This window comes from Dasypus novemcinctus, chromosome 4 (assembly GCF_030445035.2).
Source record: "Dasypus novemcinctus isolate mDasNov1 chromosome 4, mDasNov1.1.hap2, whole genome shotgun sequence".
Lineage (NCBI taxonomy): Eukaryota > Metazoa > Chordata > Mammalia > Cingulata > Dasypodidae > Dasypus > Dasypus novemcinctus.
The window spans coordinates 73,141,324-73,161,370 of NC_080676.1; the positions used below are offsets into that span (position 1 = coordinate 73,141,324).

The 20,047-nt window shown below is 40.3% G+C and overlaps 1 protein-coding gene across 8 annotated transcripts in view; it reads left to right on the forward strand.

Moving 5' to 3' along the window:
- The first annotated feature begins 831 nt into the window (after positions 1–831).
- Positions 832–20,047, forward strand: part of DYNLT2B (dynein light chain Tctex-type 2B) — a 40,517-nt gene continuing 21,301 nt past the window's right edge. For 4 of the 8 annotated variants that reach the window (XR_011648655.1, XM_058295615.2, XM_058295614.2 and 1 more), the window contains exons 1-3: positions 847–1,113; positions 5,160–5,293; positions 18,835–18,904. Coding sequence is in view for 5 of the 8 variants with exons in the window: in XM_058295615.2 (XP_058151598.1) it covers positions 1,001–1,113; positions 5,160–5,293; positions 18,835–18,904 (317 nt within the window). In the remaining 3 variants the exon portion in view is untranslated. Of the gene's footprint in view, positions 1,114–5,159; positions 5,294–9,774; positions 9,912–10,104; positions 12,127–14,658; positions 14,916–18,834; positions 18,905–20,047 lie in introns of those variants that run through there. The other 4 variants (XR_002798125.3, XM_058295613.2, XM_058295617.2 and 1 more) reach the window with 4 other exon arrangements.

The following is a 20,047-nucleotide window of genomic DNA, read 5'->3' on the forward strand; positions in this document are numbered from 1 at the left end:
GAGCATTTTCATTATTTCAATAATAAAGAAGAAACAGAACAAGAATATTGTAGGGGTTTTAAACACACATACACACACACACAGAGTCATTAGAAGGAATTTGTTCAAGTGACTATTGGGGTGGGCAAGTCCAGATGTCACAGGACAGGCTGCAGGATGGAAACTCTAACAAAGGTGATGTTGAAGTCCTTACTCCAAATTTTCCAGGGAAGCTCCGTGCCTGGAAATTCCAGCAAGAGCCTATGGTTCAGTGGAGGCAGAAATTCTTCTGACCTCTGAAACCCTCAGTACTAGCTTTTAAAACCTCCATTCGAGGATGAGGAGAACCCTCACAGTAACAGGCAATATCTTTGGGGGCCATATCCTTAGTTGATTTTAGATACAATCAACTAATTATGATGCAAATTTTGCCCAGGAAATATCCTCATAGTAAAATGAAGGCCAAGGTTTGACAAAATAACTGGACACCGTAACCTCCCAGGCTGACACATGAAATTACCTACCACAGAGGGTTAAAAACTTAAACGTCACACAGGTTTTGTCAACAAATCTTAACTCTGTTTCATTTGTAAATACATTCACATGATTGTATAATTCAAGTATACAATTCAGTGCTTCCTTTCTGTTTTCACACCAGCAGGTACCTTCTCTGTTTGGGGAGATGGCATTCTATTTAGTAACCTGTAGTTTAGTTCGAGGCCTCCCCTCACTCCACCCCCCAACCAAACCTTTTAACTCTATGCAACGCCCAACAGCGACTACCAGCGTTGGCCTAAGTTATTGCTGCCGCCCTCTGAGGGTCCGGTGCGCATGCTCACGGAAAGGTCGGAAAGAGCCTGCTGATTAGGGCGGGGCCTCTCCCGAGAACCCGCGGCAAAGTCACGTGAGGGCTAAGCGCAGGCCTGTTGCCCCGGCGACGGCTTCCCAGCTTTGAGTCGCAGCCGGCTGCAACCTGCCAGGCGGTCATCGCGAAATACACCTGGGCCAAGAAGCCCTGGCCATGGCTTCGTCGGCCGGCGTGAGCTTCTCCGTGGGTGACGGGGTGCCTGAAACTGAGAAGAACGCAGGGGAGTCCGAGAACACCTATACACTGCGGCCTGTTTTCCAGCAAAGGCGGGTAGTAGACGGGATGTGGTTGGGGCGACCTGCTGGGGTGCTGGGTCGCACAGCCCCTGCGTCGAAGAGCAGGGTGCGGAGGCGGGGCGGGCGGGCAAGAGGGCGCTCTTCCAAAATCCTGGCGCTGCTCGGCTTTCAGCTGCTAGACGCAGCAGAGGACCGCATTCGTCACTGCAGTGTTGGGGCGCTGGGAGCGTCTTAGCTTGGCGCGGTGGGGCTGGATGGTTCTAGGAAAAACGGCGTGGGCACAGGAAGGAGGAGAAGGAGGGACTGGAGAGAAAGGTGGAAAGCAATGGCTTGCGTAGAATGCCATCCATCCGTGTTCGAGGGTGACCGTGTACACCTGTGAGCCAGACTGCACTTCTCTTCCGCGTGGCACGGAACCTGTGTTCTATATTAAGTCCTCTGCACGTAGTATCCCGAGACTGTTGGCTAACCAGCCCATTACCTTCGCAGAATTAAAGCACAATCGTCACTAACTTCATCTTCTTAGGAGAAAATGAGTAAAACAAAAGACTCCGCAAACCTCTTCTGTTTGAAACCAGATTGCTGAATCTAACACTTGGGGAGTATTGGAAGCTAGGAACTTTGGTTCCAACGTGATAAAATTTCATGTAGCAGTTTTCCCTTAGGTAAGATGGGCGTAGAAGAAGGTGTGTTCTATTATCTTGGTAAAAGGTTCTAGTTGCATAGAATGCCATACAGTGTGTTTCTGTTGTGAGACAGTGCAGAACAAAATGAACAACAGATATGTGGGGATAATCTTATGAAATTATGTGTGACTTGTTTGAAAAAAACTTCAACATTTTAATAAGATAGAAAAGACTTAAGGGAAGAACAAGATATAGTGTGTTTGTTAATAGAAGTACAGATTTTAAATGGATTGAGTCTTGGAAATTTGACAATGATTCTCAAGTTCATTGGTGAGAAAAAGCAGGCAAGATAACAAAGAAAATATGTGTTGAAAGGTAATGAGACACTAGTACTGCCAAATATTAAGGCACATTATAAGCTTAAATCCTAAATTAACATTCTGGTAACCTGCGCATGATAGACAAATAGCCTAGAAAAGGAACCTAGTGACGTGGAAAAAGTGGCCATGGTGGCTGCTGGGTGTGGGGAATGGGAGGAAGAGATGAGATATGGAGGCGTTTTCGGGACTTGGAGTTGTCCTGGGTGATGCTGCAGGAACAATTACCGGACATTGTATGTCCTCCCATGGCCCACTGGATGGAACATGGGAGAGTGTGGGCTATGATGTGGACCATTGACCATGAGGTGCAGCAGTGCTCAGAGATGTATTCTCCAAATGCAATGAATGTGTCATGATGATGGAGAAGAATGTTGCTATGGGGGGAGTAGTGGGGTGAGGGGGGTGGGGGGTACATGGGCACCTCATATTTTTTGAATGTAATATTAAAAATATGAATTAAAAATAAATAAATAAAAAGAAAAGGAACCTAGTGCCGTGGTATAAAATAAACACAACTGAAATGCTAATGGTATCCTTAGGGTGGTGAAATTAGGGTGGCTTTGTTCCTTTTCTCTGCCTTCATTTATTTAATAATCTACTCAGTCAACCAATATTTTATTTATTCTTTTTTTTTTTGGTATATATATATATATTTTTAAAGATTTATTTATTTATTTAATACCCCCCCCCCCCGGTTGTCTGTTCTCTGTGTCCACTTGCTGCGTCTTCTTGTTTCTTTGTCCGCTTCTGTTGTCGTCAGCGGCACAGGAAGTGTGGGCGGCGCCATTCCTGGGCAGGCTGCACTTTCTTTCACGCTGGGTGGCTCTCCTTACGGGCGCACTCCTTGCGTGTGGGGCTCCCCTACGCAGGGGACACCCCTGCATGGCACGGGCACTCCTTGCGTGCATCAGCACTGTGCATGGGCCAGCTCCACACGGGTCAAGGAGGCTCGGGCTTTGAACCGTGGACCTCCCATGTGGTAGATGGACGCCCTAACCACTGGGCCAAGTCTGTTTCCCTATATATATTTTTTAAAGATTTATTTTTTATTCTCTCCCCTTCCCTGCGCCTCCCACCCCTCCAGTTGTCTGCTCTCTGTGTCCATTTGCTGCGTGTTCTTCAGTGTCTCCTTGTATTTTTGTCAGTGACACTGGGAATCTGTGTTTTTTTTTGTTGGGTCATCTTGCTGTGTCAGCTCTCCGTGTGTGCGGCGCCATTCCTGGGCAAACTGCACTTTTTTCGCGTGGGATGGCTCTCCTTATGGGGCGCACTCCTTGCACGTGGAACTCCCCTATTTGGGTGACACCCCTGTGTGGCAGGGCACTCCTTGCGTGCATCAGCACTGCGCGTGGGCCAGCTCATCACACAGGTCAGGAGGCCCTGGGTTTGAACCTTGGACGTCCCATGTGGTAGGTGGATGCCCTGTCAGTTGGACCAAATCCTCTTTCCCAACCGATATTTATTAAATGTCTGCTATGTGTTGGTTCTGTTCTAGGAAATGGGTACAGCCATGAACAGACCAGCCAAAAATTCCTCTTCTCATGGTGCTTGTGTTCTAGTGGGATAGGAAGACAATAACAAGATAAAAAGAAAATTAGTTAACTGTATAGTGTGATTAGGTTAGTAAAAAGTGCCAAGAGGGAAGATATGTAGAGACTATGGTAGGAGGATGGTTTGAAGCTTTAGGATAGCCAGGGAAGATGTCTTCTGAGTAAAGATTTGGAAGAAGTGAGGGAGCTCACTATGCCCATTTAGAGAGGAAGAGCATTTCAGGCAGAGGGACTAGCAAATGCAGAGGCACTAAGATTTGCATGTCTGGTATGGTCCAGAAATATGAGGAATGGGAAGCAGATGTGGCGCAAGTGATAGAGCCTCTGCCTACCATATGGGAGGACCTGGGTTCAATCCTTGGGGCCTCCTGGTGAAAAAGAAGAAAAGAAAGCATGCCTGCGTGGCGAGCAAGTGCCTAGGCGAGTGCCTGCATGGTGAGCCAGTGCCCGTGCAAGTGAGTCACACAGCAAGATGATGATGTATCACAAGAGAGACAAGGGGAGAGTCAATGTGAAGTGCAATAGAAACTAGGAAATGAGGTGGTGCAATTGACAGGGATCCTCTCTCCCCATCAGAGGTCTTCCAGGATCGAATCCCAGTGAATCCTAGAGGAGAGAATGAGAAGAGAAGACAACACAGACAGCAAAAACAGCAGGGTGGGAGGAGGGAAAGGACAGAAGATAAGTAAATAAATAAATCTTTAATAAAAAAAAAAAGAAATATAGGGAAAGCCAGTGTGACCTGAGTGGAAAGAACTAGGGGGCAAGAAGTAGTAGAAAATAAGATCAGAGAGTTGGTGGGGGTTGGGAGTGGGATTGATCCAATGGGAGCTACAAGTCACAATGAGGACTTTGGCTTTTACTCAGTGAGATGGGAAGTTTGGAGTGTTTTGGGTGGAAGAGTGTCATGATTTGACATTAGTTTTAACGGGATCAATCTGGTAGCTGTGTTGAGAACAGGATGTGGAGGCAAAGGCAGACATTTTAGAGAGACTTATTAGAGACTTGTAATCCAGAAAGGAGGTAATGGTAGCTTGGAGCAAGGTGGTGGTGATGAAGTCTGGTGAGAAGTGGTTGAATTTTAGCTATATTTTGAAGGTAGAACTGATAGGATTTGCTCATTAATAGTTGTGGGCTTTTGGAGAAAGTGATAATAAGACTGACACCAGGGTTTTTGGCTTGTGCAGTTGGAAGAGTGGGGTTGCCATTGACTGAGATAGGGGAAAAGGACCTAGTTTTGGGGAGAGGAGACTATCAGAAGCTCGTTGTTGGATGTGTTAGGTTGGAGTTGCCTAGTAGACATCCAAATGAAATTACGTGTTGAAATATGTGGTCTGAAATTCAGGGGAGAGGTCCAGGCTGGACATAGAAATTCAAGAATATGACTTCTAAATTTGATTATATTACTTCTAAATGAAACATGAAAAAGAAGGATTAAATAGTACTAATGACAAAAAGCTGGGGGAAGTTGAGCTCTGAATGCAGTTACTGATTAGATGTTCTCAAATTGTTTCATTTAGGTTTAGACCCTCCCTGGTTAAAGACTGTATCCATGCTGTGCTCAAGGAGGAACTGGCAAGTGCTGTATATTCTCCAGAAGAAATGCCTCAGCTCACAAAACGTTTATCAGAACACATTAAGGATAAATTAAAAGGTAATCACAGTAATCACTGGAAATGACTTTCCTCAAACACTTATTTTCACTCATGTCCAATTCCCATCTTTAAATAAGTGACTTCAGTTGTAGATTCTTTGGGTTTAAAGACAAATTTCTCGTTCGTGTGTTGTTTTCTATAATTATTTGGTGACTTTTACTCATGTAGGTTTTTGCATACTGTGGGAAAGAGTAAAGATGGGAAAGAAAACATTGTCAGAAAACACTGTCCAAGAAATCCTGGTATTCAGAAAGGGCAGGAAGTACAGGAGTACTTTTCCATCCATAACTCCTGGTTGTTTTTTCCCACTAAGGTCTCAATTCCTACATATGCTGCCGTTCAGAATCCACATAGTCTGACTCCCTTCCACCTCTCCAGCCAAATCCTTAGTTCCTAACCTTATCCAACCCTCCATTCCTGCAGAGCATATCTTCTGCTTTTCTTACCCTGTACTCTTTCTCGCTCTCTTTTTAGTAATGTTATATCATCTGAAAAGTCCTATCTATCCCTTTTTAAAGATAAAATTGGGGATCAGTGGGCAGCAATGTCTTTCTAAAAGTAATACATGCTTATTGTATTAAACATGGGCAGTACAGAAAACTACACAAAATTTTAAAAAAAAATTTATGTAAAATTCTATTACCCAAAAGTAGTTTCTATTTAATATTTTATTTTTGCATTCTACTTTTTATTTTGCATTTGTTCATTTGATACATGTATTCATATATAATTTTTTTTGCCCTTTTTGTTTGGCAGTTGCTCATTTGATACATATATACATATAAAAATTTTAAAAATATTTTTGAGTATTTTCTTCTCTCTTTTTTTTTGAGGTACCAGGGGCTGGGGACTGAACCTGGGACTTCATATGTGGGAAGCCAGTGCTCAACCACTGAGCTACCTAAGTGTCCCTGAGTTGGTTTTTTTTGTTTCTCTTGTTTTTGTTTGTTCTTTTGTTTTTTCAGGAGGTAAGGGGGACCAAACCTGGGACCTCTCATGTGGGAGGCAGATACTCAACTGCTTGCGTGATACACATTCCCCTCTTAAGTTGTTTTAATTTTGAGAAATTAAAAATACAAACAGAAGCAGATGTGGCTCAAGTGATTGAGCTCCTGCCTACCACTACCACACAGGAGGTTCCAGGTTCAGTTCCTCTTGCCTCTTCAAGAAAACGAGTAAGACGGTGAGCTGATGCAATGGGCTGGCGTGGTGAGCTAACGCAACAAGAGACAAAAGGTGGAAAACATAATGAGAGCACAACAAAGCAGGGAGTGGAGGTGGCTCAAGGGATTAGGCACCTCCCTCCCACATGGGAGGTCCTGGGTTCCTGGTGCCTCCTGTAAGGAAGATGAGCACACAATGAATAGGCACAGCAAGTGCAAACAACGAGGAGATGGGGAGAAATAAATAAATAAAATCTTTAAAAGTACAAAGAAGAAAATTCACTGTTAATATTTTTATAAAAGAAAAGATACATGTACATGATAAAGAATATAAACAGTGTAGAAAAGTAAATAAAATTAGAATAATCACCATAGATGCCAGCACCCATAATCACTAATGTTACCAGACTTTTTAATGTATATATATGGATAAACAAATATTTTAATAAAAATGGGATAATGTAGATCTATTCCCCGTAATTGTGTATTATTTATTTGAAATCTAAATGGAATAATTGCTTATCATTTAGTCTGTTACTGAAGTCTTTATTTTGGTTCAACTCTTTATCCGATGAGATTTTGTTGTCAAGTTTTTTTCTGGAAGGGCTCATAAATGCACTTCCCTGGGTTCTTTCGTATTTGAGAATGTCTGCCTTTTGTCTTTCAACTAGAATACATTTTGGATGAAAATGTTACTTTGAGGTAATAATTCATTTTCTCAAGAACCTTGTAGACTTTGCTTCATTGTCTTCTGGCATTGATTGTTACTGTGAAGAAATCTGAGGTCAGCCTGATGTTCTCTGCTTAAAGAATCCTGTCCTTAACCTTGATGCTCAGTAGCTTTTGTAGGGCATGGCTTCGTTTTGAACCTTTTGTATCTTTCAACTGCAGATTTAATTTTTTTTCATAACAGGGAAATTTTCTTATATCTCTGAATACATTTCCTGTTCCATTTGTTGGATCTTCTTCAGGAAACCAGATACTGTTATATAGAATCATCATTATCTTCCACATTTATTAGCTTCTCTCTGCTATAAGTTCTTCCTTTCTCATTGACATTTACTTGTGATTATCTTAAGCCAGTAATAAAATTTTCATTTTTATCTGTTTTATCTCTAACCATTTTGAATTTTTTAGTTCTGCAATGATATTGTGTGGTTATTCAGTTTGTTTTTTAGGGCTGTTAATCTTCCTTTTCCTCTCTTTCGTTTTATAATCTGATTATTGAGCTCTTATTTTATTGAATTTATGAGTTTACATTGTTGTATTTTGTGAGTCATTTGTGGGGAATCTCTGCCTATTTCTTGGCTTATATAATCTTTTAAGTTTTTTGTCTTTTGCACAATATACCTTTCTTTCTTGTAATTCCTTTGTTTTGCTATTGCATCTTTACATGTTGATAATCAGCTTCTTTCCATTTTCCTCTGTCCGTAATATCATAATTGCTCTGATATGGTGTGGATGATTTCTTGACTCTCCTCCCACTGTACCTGAGACTATTTTATTTTTTCCTGTTAGAGTACTAGGTATTTAATATTCTAAGCATATGTCTACATCATTAGGGATTCGGTCAAAAAAGGAGAGCACTTAGTGGAGTTGTGTAAAGTGTTTTAAAAAAAATAACCTGGACTCTCTATTCTGAAAATTTTTGAGTATGCTGAAATAGAGTTCTTCTCCCACATAGAAAGGTACCTGTAGTCTTTTTCAGATTGTTTGCTCAATTCACAGTATAGTCCTGGGCCTTTGCTTTCATCAAGGAGAATCAGCTCTGTTTCAACTTTGCCTATTTCACATGTTTTTTTGTTTTCTTAAGGAGGTACTGGGGATTGAACCCAGGACCTCGTACATGGAAGCAGACACTCAACCACTAAGCTACATGTTCATTTTTGACAGTTTCCACTGTTCCCTTGTTAGAAAGGGGAAAGATAAGAATGCCCATTCAGTTTTCTTCACTTAGATCTGGTTTTAGAATATTCAGGATTTTGCTGTTTTAGTAGTTTTGTTCAGTTAGGGCAAGCAGCTGAATTGTGCTGGGCCACCCAGTGAACTCCAGAATCTTATGTTTCTATTTCTGGTCTACCTTATTGAATACCTTAGAGTTCCTTTTAAAGATTCTATGCACTCATGCCTCTGCACATGCTATCATGCTATTCCTTCTCTATTGAATAGATAGATATTGTGGACCTGGTAAATTCCCACTCATCCGTCAAGACTCAGCTCATTTGTCACATCCTTCATGAAGTCTTTTCTGATCATCCCTTCTTTTTGCTCACATGAAGGGAGGAGCCCCCAGCTTGGTACTCTATATTGTATTTTCATTTTATTTTTCATATCCGTTGGTAAAATTAGTAAGCAAGAATAAAGTCTTATTTATCTCTGTATCTTGAGGGCCTAGCTCTGGCCCTGACTTAAGAGTAGAGGAAAAAGGAAAGAAGCTAAGGTTTATTGACTACTATGTATTAGTACTGTTCTATGTGCTTTATATGTTACCATATCTTATCTAATTTAATCTGACAACACCCTTAGGAGGTAGGTAGTGATATTCCCATTTAACAGATAAGGGAGACTTAAACGGAAAAATAACTTCTCTAAGATAACACACTTAGTAAGTTTACAGTTAGGATTTGTCCTCAAAAGAACTTATGACCTAAGAGGATTTTATGAGAAACTGTATACCAGTAAACTAGACAACCTAGATGAAATGGACAAATTCCTAGAAATGCACAAACAGCCTACACTGACACTACAAAGAAATACAAGAACTTAACAAACAGTCACATTTAAGGAGATTGAATCTATCATGAAAAATCTCCCAGCAAAAACATGTCCATGACCAGATGGCTTCACAATGAATTCTACCAAGCATTTCAAAAAGAATTTAACACCAGTCCTGCTTAAACTCTTTGAAAAAATTGGAGAGAAGGGAAAATTACCCAACACATTTTATGAAGCCAACATCAACCTAATACCAAAGCCAGATAAAGATACTACAAGAAAAGAAAATTATAGGTGCAAAAATTCTCGACAAAATACTTGCAAAGCAAATCCAACTGCATATCAAAAGGCTTATGTGGGAAACTGGCTTACCTGTTTGTTATTGTAAATGTTACTCCTGTTAAATGTAGCAGTTGTTAGATGTTGCTGTTGTTGCCTGTTATTGTAAATGATGTTACAGTTCAGATAGCAAACAGCTGCTCGGTAGTTTCCCAGTAAATGCAATGGGACAACTAGGGTTGAGGCTCTCAGTTCCAGAAGCTGTGAGTCCCTTGGTCCCAGGTTTGTCTCCCCCTTTATTTCTGCATTGCCTTCTCTTCGAGCCAACTATTGTGAGCTGAATACAGCAAGTGGCACCCAACGTGGGGCTCGAGGGGAAGAAGAATCACTTCATGGGAAACTAAAGGTGTTCTTACGGTGCAGAGCCCCGAGTGGTTTGGAATGCCTTTACAAGTCTTCGGTGAGTAAGGACACTCTTGGGTATTTTAGCAGGGTTGCGATGGGAAACAGAGACAGTTCAACAGAATATTGCCTGTATGTCTGTCTCCTAAAAGAGCTCCTTAAAGCAGGAGGAGCCAAGGGCAGTGAGCCTTGCATATTAGAATTCTTACAGATTATAGAAACCACTTTGACTATTGTTAAATCTATTTTAGAACCCTTACAAACAGAAGATGAGGAAGAGAAAAATGAAAATAGAGAATGTGAGGACGTTTCTCCTACTGAATTTTTTGATGATACTAAATCTGAAGTTGTTTTGCCTTCAGCTCCTTCATTAACTGACTTTAGAAAGTCATCTTCCTCCCCACTGACACCTCCTCCCCCTCCTATACCCAGAGATGCTCAGCCAAAGTTGTCAGCTTTGCAAGAGGGCATTTTACAGTCTAGAATGTAGGGTGACTTGGAGGTGCTTCAAATGGCCTTTCCGGTTACCATACAAGAAAGGGAGTTGATCCTCAAAACCTGAATGGAGTTTACGAGTTCACTCAGGAACCCTTCCCATTTAAAATTTTGAAAGAGTTAAAAGCAGCCGTGCAACAGCATGGTCCAAGTTCTCCTTTTACCTGTGGTGCAGTGCAAGGTCTTACTGAAGGCTCTAGGCGGATTCGGCTGACTGGTCTGCATTGGCACGCATCACCCCAGGGGCTGGAGAGTTCTTACAATTCAAAACCTGGTGGTCAGATCATGCAGAGACTCAGGCTGCTCATAATAGAGCCCATAATATCCCCGTTTCCTTGGATCAGTTAGTGGGGGTGGGGAATTGGGCGGGAGTAGAACAACCATGAACAATGGATGATCAAGCCATCGCACAGTTCGTTGCTGTTGCTTAAGGGCATGAGAAAAAACTGAGGCTAATGGCCAGCCTCTGGTGTCATTTCAAAAAATATTAGAAGGATCTAAAGAACCTAACCCTGACTTTATCGCACGGTTACAAGAGGCTATCAAAAAACAGGTCAATAATTTAGAAGCTGCTGATACTATTTTGCAGCTAATGGCTTACGAAAATGCCAATCAGAATTGTCAGAAAGCTATTGGGATTATGAAAGGTAAAGTGGATTTGACTGGATATATTAAATTGTGCCAGGATGCAGGGACGGAGGGCCACCACGCTACAATGATGGATCAGGCTGTGGCAGGGATGAAAATCAATAAGAGGTTCTCTGGAAAATGTTTTAATTGTGGAAAAATTGGTCACATGAGAAAAGATTGTCGGAAAAGGTCTGAGAGAAAAACAATGCTGCTTGGACAGAATATTTCTGCTCTGAAACAACCTGAGCTGTGTCTACGCTGTGGTAAAGGAAATCCTTGGTCTAGCCTATGTCATTCTAATTATCATAAGAATGGCACCCCCTTGTGGGGAAACTTCCAACCAGCCCGCTCCCACCCTGCTCGAAAAGGGGCTTTCCTGGTTCAGCAGAGCAAGCCCGGCACTCCCTGATTCTCTGCAGTGCCCTGGATTTATACCCCACCACAACAGGAAGTGTAGCCGTAGATATTCCTATGGCAGAACCTGTTATTCTGCTTCCAAGAGCCACCCCTGTCCATGTAAAAATGGGAATAAAGGGATCTTTACCAATTGACATGGTTGGACTTCTCAAGAGAAGCAGTCTTACAGGGAGTTAGAGTGCATACAGAGTAATTGATTGTGACTATCAAGGAGAGGTTGTTTTGTTTTCATGCTAATTCTGATGGGACCTATTTAGCCAAATTAATAAATTAGTACAAAATTTTTATCAAGGTGTTAAAAGGAATTTTAGGTTTTGAGTCAATAGCTTACTCTTGAACTTCAAGTCTTAGTGTAGTCTTAGTAGTAATCCAAAAAATGTGTTAACTGTCTGTCTAAACTGCTAAATAAGAACTTAAATGCATTTATGCTGCTCAGGTTATCCTAACTGGTTGCTGATTACTAATAAGTGTTTCCAAGAACAAGCTTGCATGTCACAGGCAACATGATTCTAGAAGAATCCTAAAAGTAGTAAAATCTAAGATGTGAAATGACGGAGAGCTTAAAAAAAAACCCAACTATACAGAAAAGTAAGAATTTTGAGTCAAATCATAAGCTTTGTTTCTGTTGGTGTATTGTAATTGTTTTTGTGTTTGTCTGTTTGTTCAATATCAATGTATATTTTAATACCTCCGGATGGTATAAATAAATAAAAACTTTTGAAAGAGCTTTATTTAAATGGCCAAAAAATTAAATAAGCACTTTTATTATTACCTAAGTTTGAAACGTTAATGAGATCTCTATAGTTGTATAATAGAATATGTATATAGTTGATTAATAGAATTACTATCGGTCTCTTATAACAAAATAGTTCTTAAATTGAGATGAATAATTTATTTTTCTTCATAGGATAAAATGAAAGATGTAAAAGTTAAGTAAATATTGAAAAAGGTAAACAGTTTGTGGGAATGCTAACTGAAATTTAATAAGGTGTGTTTTGTCCTAAAATAAAATTTTTTTGGTTAGTTTCATAAAATCAGAAAATGGAAATATGTGGAACAGAACTACTATGCATATACCAAGTTATAAAAGTATTGTGGTGGCATTCAGTGAGATAATGTGTTTTGTAAAAGTAAAACAAACCTGAATGAATACAAAAAGTACAAAAACTGTGTGAAAAGGTCAGCAGTGGACCTTTGTAGTTCTTTAAGGCTTTCTGTCCTGGCCTGATGGCAATGAATCCTGTTGCACAGAAGAAACCTGTGGCAGTGACCCTACTGAAAAACATTAGAGATGATAGTATTTTAAAAACCTGGAAGAGGCAAACAATTGAGACAAGCTCTAAGGTCCCTGCTACTCTATCCAATTCTTTTTTTTTTTTTTGTCTTTATTTTTTTAATATTACATTCAAAAAATATTTGGTCCCCATATACCCCCCACCCCCTTCACTTCACTCCTCCCCCCATAGCAACAATATCCTCCATCATCATGAGAAATTCATTGCATTTGGTGAATACATCTCTGAGCACCGCTGCACCTCATCGTCAGTGGTCCACATCATAGCCCACACTCCCCCACGTTCCATCCAGTGGGCCATGGGAGGACGTACAATGTCCGGTAACTGTCCCTGCAGCATCACCCAGGACAACTCCAAGTCCCGAAAACGCCTCCAAATCTCATTTCTTCCTCCCATTCCCCACACCCAGTGGCCACCATGGCCACTTTCTCCACACCAATGCCACATTTTCTTCAGTTACTAATCACAAGAGTTCATGAATAGAATATCAGTAAGTCCACTCTCATCCATATTCTATTCCTCCATCCTGTGGACCTTGGAATGGTTGTGTCCACTCCACGTCTATATCAAGAGGGGGCTTAGATTCCACATGGATGCTGGATGCAATCCTCCTGCTTTCAGTTGTAGGCACTCTTGGCTCCATGGTGTGGTGGTTGACCTTCAACTCCGTGTTAGCTGAGTGGGGTACGTCCAACAAACCAAAGTATAGGAGCTGGAGTCTGTTGAGGCTCAGGGCGTGGCTATCATATGGTCAGCCAGAGATTCAGGTCCCCAGCACCAACTACAGTTCTGGTAAAAGTAACAGGAGAGGCTTGTGAAAAAAGATCACATCTGAGTCCAGCTCCATCACACAGAAACACAAACTCCAAAGAAGGGCCAACTGACATGGCACTGAACTCTATCTGCTATGACCATAGAACCTGTGGGTCTCTGTAGCCCTCAGAAGAACCAATACCCGGGGTTGTATCTACTTTATCTGTCTCTGGGACTCTGTTGAGGTGTGCATAAGGGCAACCCCTCTGATAACCTCCCAGCTCTTTTTGGAGACTCAACAGCCATATAAACTCATTTGTCCTTTCCATTGCCCCCTTGATTCAGGTCAAAAAGCATTTTTAACTCCTGGTATTATATGTAGACTGAGATATTCTGCTGGTCCGAGTTGACCCTTTTATTCAAGGTCATTTTCTAGTTACATCATCAGCTAGTACTTGGTAGTAATCCCTCAGCACCAGGGAAGCTTATCCCCGGGAGTCATGTCCCACGCTGGGGGGGAAGGCAATGCATTTACATGCTGAGTTTGACTTCAAGACTGGCCACATTTGAGCAACACGGAGGCTCTCAGGAGGTAACTCTTAGGCACCCTGCAGCTCTAGGCCTTGTTCTTATTTCAGGTGTACAGGCTCACAAGCATAGTCATTAGTGTCAAGGGCTCATTGTTGGGCCTTCGTTCTTTTTTGGTCATTGCCATTGCACTTGGGGGATTGTTGCTGTTCCTCTATCAAATTCTTAAATGTTTGGTTGGGTAAGACACAACTATACTCCCTGTTGTAATTGATAAAGTACAATGTTTTCTCATGTTAAAAGAATTTGTAATATTGTTGGAATACTAAAAATCTTTTATCCCTCACTGAGATGTATTAATTGGGAAAGGTCCTTCATAGGAGTAGGAGGACCTCCAGCTGGGGGCTTAAAAAAAAAAAAAAAAGAAAGAAAGAAAAAAAGGGAGAAGGTGGATATTGACCTAGCCTGTGAATTGGATGTGGCCAGTACCAATATTGGCTTTGGGTGGGGTTTGTGGTAAAGGCAAGATTCTAATTGAGTACCCCTTGGGTTTTAGTCACAATTGTGGAAAGGGACTGTAAGTACAATATAAAAAAGTAATTGTGTGCAGCACAGGAAGCCCTGCTGAAAGTGAAAGGCTTAACCCAATAATGTCTGGTTACTCTGAAGACTGCCATCCCTATCCAGGGTTGGATTGCAAATACTGAAAACGACAGAAACAATAGACTGTTGTGAATCACTCTCCATGGGGGAGAGAGCTGTGAGATCTGTGGAAGAACATCTGGGACACCTGCCAGCAGTGACAGGCAACTGTCTGTCATGTCCCTGCCCACTCCTCTAACATCCCTCTCAGGACTGTTGAGGCAGATGCCTCATGAGGATCCAGAGCCATGAAATTGGGACCTGAGAGGAAGCAGAGCGGCTCCACCGGAAAAGTGAACATTGTGAGTACCAGACCTTGGGGTGCCTAGCGCAGCAGTTCCTGCTGCCTGCTATTCACCAACAGCTTGTGGCCTTAATGCTCATGTCAATGACTGTGACATCAGCACCCTTCTGCTCCTAGAAGGGGCAAAATATGCTTTCACTGCTACAGACCCTGCATTGGGACTCTTAGAATAAGCCAGTTATTGTTTTCTGCCTGAAAAATGAGTCCTCACAATGATGGACTAAGTTTATATTCAGCACTGAGTTGTGGCCCCAGGTCCAGTGAAGAGGCTAAGAGCAGGACCAAGGAAGGCATTGAAGTTATGTGATAAACTTCCAACTGCCCCACAGCCCAAAATGGGGAAGTAAGAATTTGTCATTGCCTATTCCTCAAACTATGCAAATTGGGGAAAACGAGGTCATTTTTGATCAAGTACTGGCCTATATAACCTTGCTGGTAGGAAATCTTAAGCCTATGAGAAATGAAAGTTTAGCCATTAAATGTCTGCTAGCTGGAAGTCTTATTGTTTGTTGTTGTATAATCTGTGGTAGTTATGGATTATGTATAAAATGGTTGAATACTAATTGGAACTTTAATAATGAAATGTAGTATACTTAAGTGATTTGGTGAACTGTAAAGTGATATATATATGTGTCTTGATGTAAATCTCTTGTTTTAAGTTTGAACAACCGTGGGACTGAGTATACTGGGGGAAAAAGAAAAAAAAAAAGTATTGTTCAAACCTAAAAGTGAAAATATCATGCAGGAAGCTTTGTTTATCAGTGAAACATCATTTGTGTAGAATTTGCAAAAACAAAAAGGGGGAAATGTCGGAAACTGGCTTACCTGTTTGTTACTGTAAATGTTACACCTGTTAAATGTAGCAGTTGTTGCCTGTTATTGTAAATGATGTTGCAGTTCAGATAGCAAACAGCTGCTTGGTAGTTTCCCAATAAATCTATGGGACAACTAGGGTTGAGGCTCTCAGTTCCAGAAGCTGTGAGTCCCCTGGTCCCAGGTTTGTCTCCCCCTTTATTTCTGCATTGCCTTCCCTTAGAGCCAACCTGTTGTGAGCTGAATGCAGCAGACTTATACATCATGACTAAGTGGGATTTTTTTCCTAGTATGCAAGACTGGTTCAACATAAAAAAAAAGTCAATGTAATATACCACATTAACAAATTGAAGGGAGAAAAAAACACATGATAATTTCAGTTGATGCAGAAAAGGCAATTGACAAAATCCAACAACTTTTAATAAAAACATTTGAAAATATAGGAATAGAAGGAAAATTCCTCAATATGATAAAAGGCATATATGAAAAAGCCACAGCCAACATCATACTCAATGAGGAAAGGTTGAAAGCTTTCCCTCTAAGTTCAGGAACAAGACAAGGATGCCCACCGTCACCATTGTTATTTAATATTATACTAGAAGTTCTAGCTAGGGCAGTTAGACAAGAAAAAATAAAGGCATCCAAATAGGAAAAGAAGTAAAACTCTCAGTTTGCAGATGACATAATCCTCTATTTAGGGAGGCAGACTTGGCCCAGTGGTTAGGGCGTCCGTCTACTACATGGGAGGTCCGTGGTTCAAACCCTGGGCCTCCTTGACCTGTGTGCAGCTGGCCCACGTGCAGTGCTGATGCGCGCAAAGAGTGTCATGCCACGCAGGGGTGTTCCCCGTGTAGGGGAGCCCCACGTGCAAGGAGTGCGCCCCATAAGGAGAGCCACCCAGCGCAAAACAAAGTGCAACCTGCCCAGGAATGGCGCCACCCACACAGAGAGCTGACACAAGATGATACAATGAAAAGAAACACAGATTCCCGTGCCACTGATAACAACAGAAGTGGACAAAGAAGATGCAGCAAATAGACACAGAGAACAGACAACCGGGGTGGGGGGTAAGGGGAGAGAAATAAATAAATCTTTAAAAAAAACCACAAAAACATTTTTTTAAAAAATCCTCTATTTAGAAATTCCCGAAGTATCCATGACAAAGCTGCTTGAGCTAATAAATGAGTTCAACAAAGAGGCAGGATACAAGATCAACACACAAAAATCAGTAATGTTTTTGTACACTAGTACTGAACAATCTGGGGGAAATCAGGGAAAAAATTCCATTTCAGTAGCAACAAAAAGACTCAAATACCTAGGAATTAATTTAACCGAAATACAGGACTTATATGCAGAAAATGACAAAACAAAGCTAAAAGAAATTTAAAAAGACCTAAACAAATGGAAAGACATTCCATGTTCATGGGTTGGAAGACTAAATATGGTGAAGATGTCAATCTTATGCAAAGTGATTTATAGATTCAATGCAATATCAATCAAAATCCCAACAATTTACTTTACAGGATTAGAAAAGGCAATTACCAAATTCATTTGGAGGGAAAAGTACACCCAAATAGCCAAAAGCATTCTAAAAAAGAAGAGCGACATGGGAGGAATCTCACTGCCTGACCTTGAAAGATTACAAAGCTACAGTGGTCAAAACAGAATGGTATGGCGTAAAGATGGACACATTGATCAGTGGAATAGAATTGAGAATCCAGAAATAAACCCTCCACTATACAGTCAACTGGTTTTTGACAAACCTACCAAGTTCATGTTAACGGTACAAAGCAGTCTCTTCAACAAATGGTGCTGGGACAACTGGATATCTATAACCCAAAGAATGAAAGAGGACCCGTACCTCATTCCCTATACAAGAATCAACTCAAAATGGATCAAAGATCTAAATATAAAAGCCAGGACCATAAAGCTACCAGAAGAAAATGTGGGGAAACATCTTCAAGACCTTGTCGTAGGTGGTGGTTTCTTGGACCCTACACCCAAAGCGCGTGCAACAAAAGAAAAATAGATCTATGGGACCTCCTCAAAATTAAACACTTTTGCACCTCACATGACTTTGTCAAAAGGATGAAAAGGCAGCCAACTCAATGGGAGAAAATATCTGGAAATCACATATCTCGTAAGGGTTTAACAGCCAGGATATATAAAGAGTTGTTACAACTCAACAATGAAAAGACAACCCAATTAAAAAATGGGCAGAAGACTTGAATAGACGTTTGTCCAAAGAAGAAATACAAATGGCAAAAAAGCACATGAACAAGTGCTCAACATCGCTAATGATTAGGGAAAGGCAAATCAAAACTACAATGAGATATGGTTTCACACCTATCAGAATGGCCACTACTAAAAAGACAGAGAACTACAAAAGTCTTGGAGAGGATGAGGAGAGATAGGAACACTTACTCACTGTTGGTGGGAATGCAGAATGGTACAGCCACTATGGAGACTGTTTGGCAGTTCCTAAAGAAGTTGAATATAGACTTGCCACATGACCCTGCAATACCACTTCTGGGTATATACCCAGAAGAACTGAGAGCAGTGACACGAACAGACATCTGCACACCAGTGTTCATAGTGACATTATTCATGATTGCCAAAAGTTGGAAACAACCCGGGTGTCCATCAGCAGATGAATGGATAAACAAACTGTGGTGTAGTCACATGATGGAAAATCATGCAGCCGTAAGAAGAAATGAAATTGTGAAGCGTATGACAACATGGAAGAACCTGGAGGACATTATGTTGAGTGAAGCAAGCCAGACACAAAAGGACAAATACTGTATGATTGCATTGCCATGAACCAAATACATTGTGTAATGTATTGTATGATTCAAAAAATTTTATAGGTATCCAGTACATTTAATTGAGAAATGTATGTTTTTATTCAACTGTGTTTTCTTTTTAGTTTTTAATTGTTTATATTTCCAATTATTAAATGTACACAATCAAATTTTTAAAAAAACATCATATTCAAGAAGTACTTGTGAGCTGAATGCTTTTTGTCCATTTCTGGGCAAATTTGTCTTTGGTAAATAATTTTTATGTATTTGCTTACAGACAATTTTCTTATTCTTTCTTTCTAGAAATGGGATTTGACCGATATAAAATGGTGGTGCAAGTAGTGATTGGAGAACAAAGAGGTGAAGGCGTATTGTGAGTAGTTAGTTTTTCCTTCTTGCTTTAGTCATGTATACTTCTTATTAGGTAATTTTTTCATTATTTGGCCTCTTAACAATTCATTAAAATTGTGTTCTTGTAAGAGTGTGAGGGAAGGACAGTATAACAAAATGCAGCTGTGAACCAAAGAGATCCAGGTAGGAATAGTTAGTTTGACAGGCTGGGTGAGCTTCAGGGGTAACTCATTTTTCATATTATCTGTAGGCTAAGAAGTCTTTTAGGGTTTGGGTATGCATGCTTCCTGGGAAATATGGGATTATACATATATGTTTCTTCCCGTATTCCTTTGTGGCTCAGTTTTGGGTTCTACTACTTTCCTAAATTAGTTTACCTGAGACCTTGTTAGCAATCCAATAGCTTCTCTATTTCTTAAAATTCACTGGTTTATTCATTTATTTATTTATTTTATATTTTATTCTTTTTTTTTGTCTTTAATTTTTTAATATTTTATTTTTTAACTTTACTGTTCCTTATCTCACTTGTTTCTCCCACTTTTCTAATGCCTATCCTCTTTTGTTTACTGGCTCCTCTTTTACCCTTGCATTCCTCCCTGTAAATTTTCTTTCTTTATATATATATTTTAAAATTATAGACGTTGTAGATTTACAGAAAAATCATGCAGAAAATATGGATTTTTCACAATATCACTCCTTGTCCCCCATTATTAACACCTTGAGTTAGTATGGTACCTTTGTAACAGTTGATGAAAGAATATTATTATAATCATACTGTTAACTATAGACCATTATTTACATTAGAGTTCTTTTTTAAAAAAATTTCTTTTTATTACTATTTGTTTTGTTAGAGAAGTTGGTTTACAGAAATATCATGCATAAAATATATAAACTGCATAGCTCCCATATACCACCCTATTATTAATGCCTTGTACTAGTGAAGTACATTTGTTGCAATTCCTGAAACATTTTATAATTATACTATTAACTACATAGTCCATTGCGTTCTTTTAATTTTTATGTTTTTTCTTTAAATTTTTTTAAATTAGAGAAACTGTAGGTTTACAGAAAAATCACGTAAAAAATATATGTTCCCAAATACCCTTGTATTGTTGATACTTTGCATTAGTGTGATACCTTTGTTACAGTTATGAAAGAATATTAA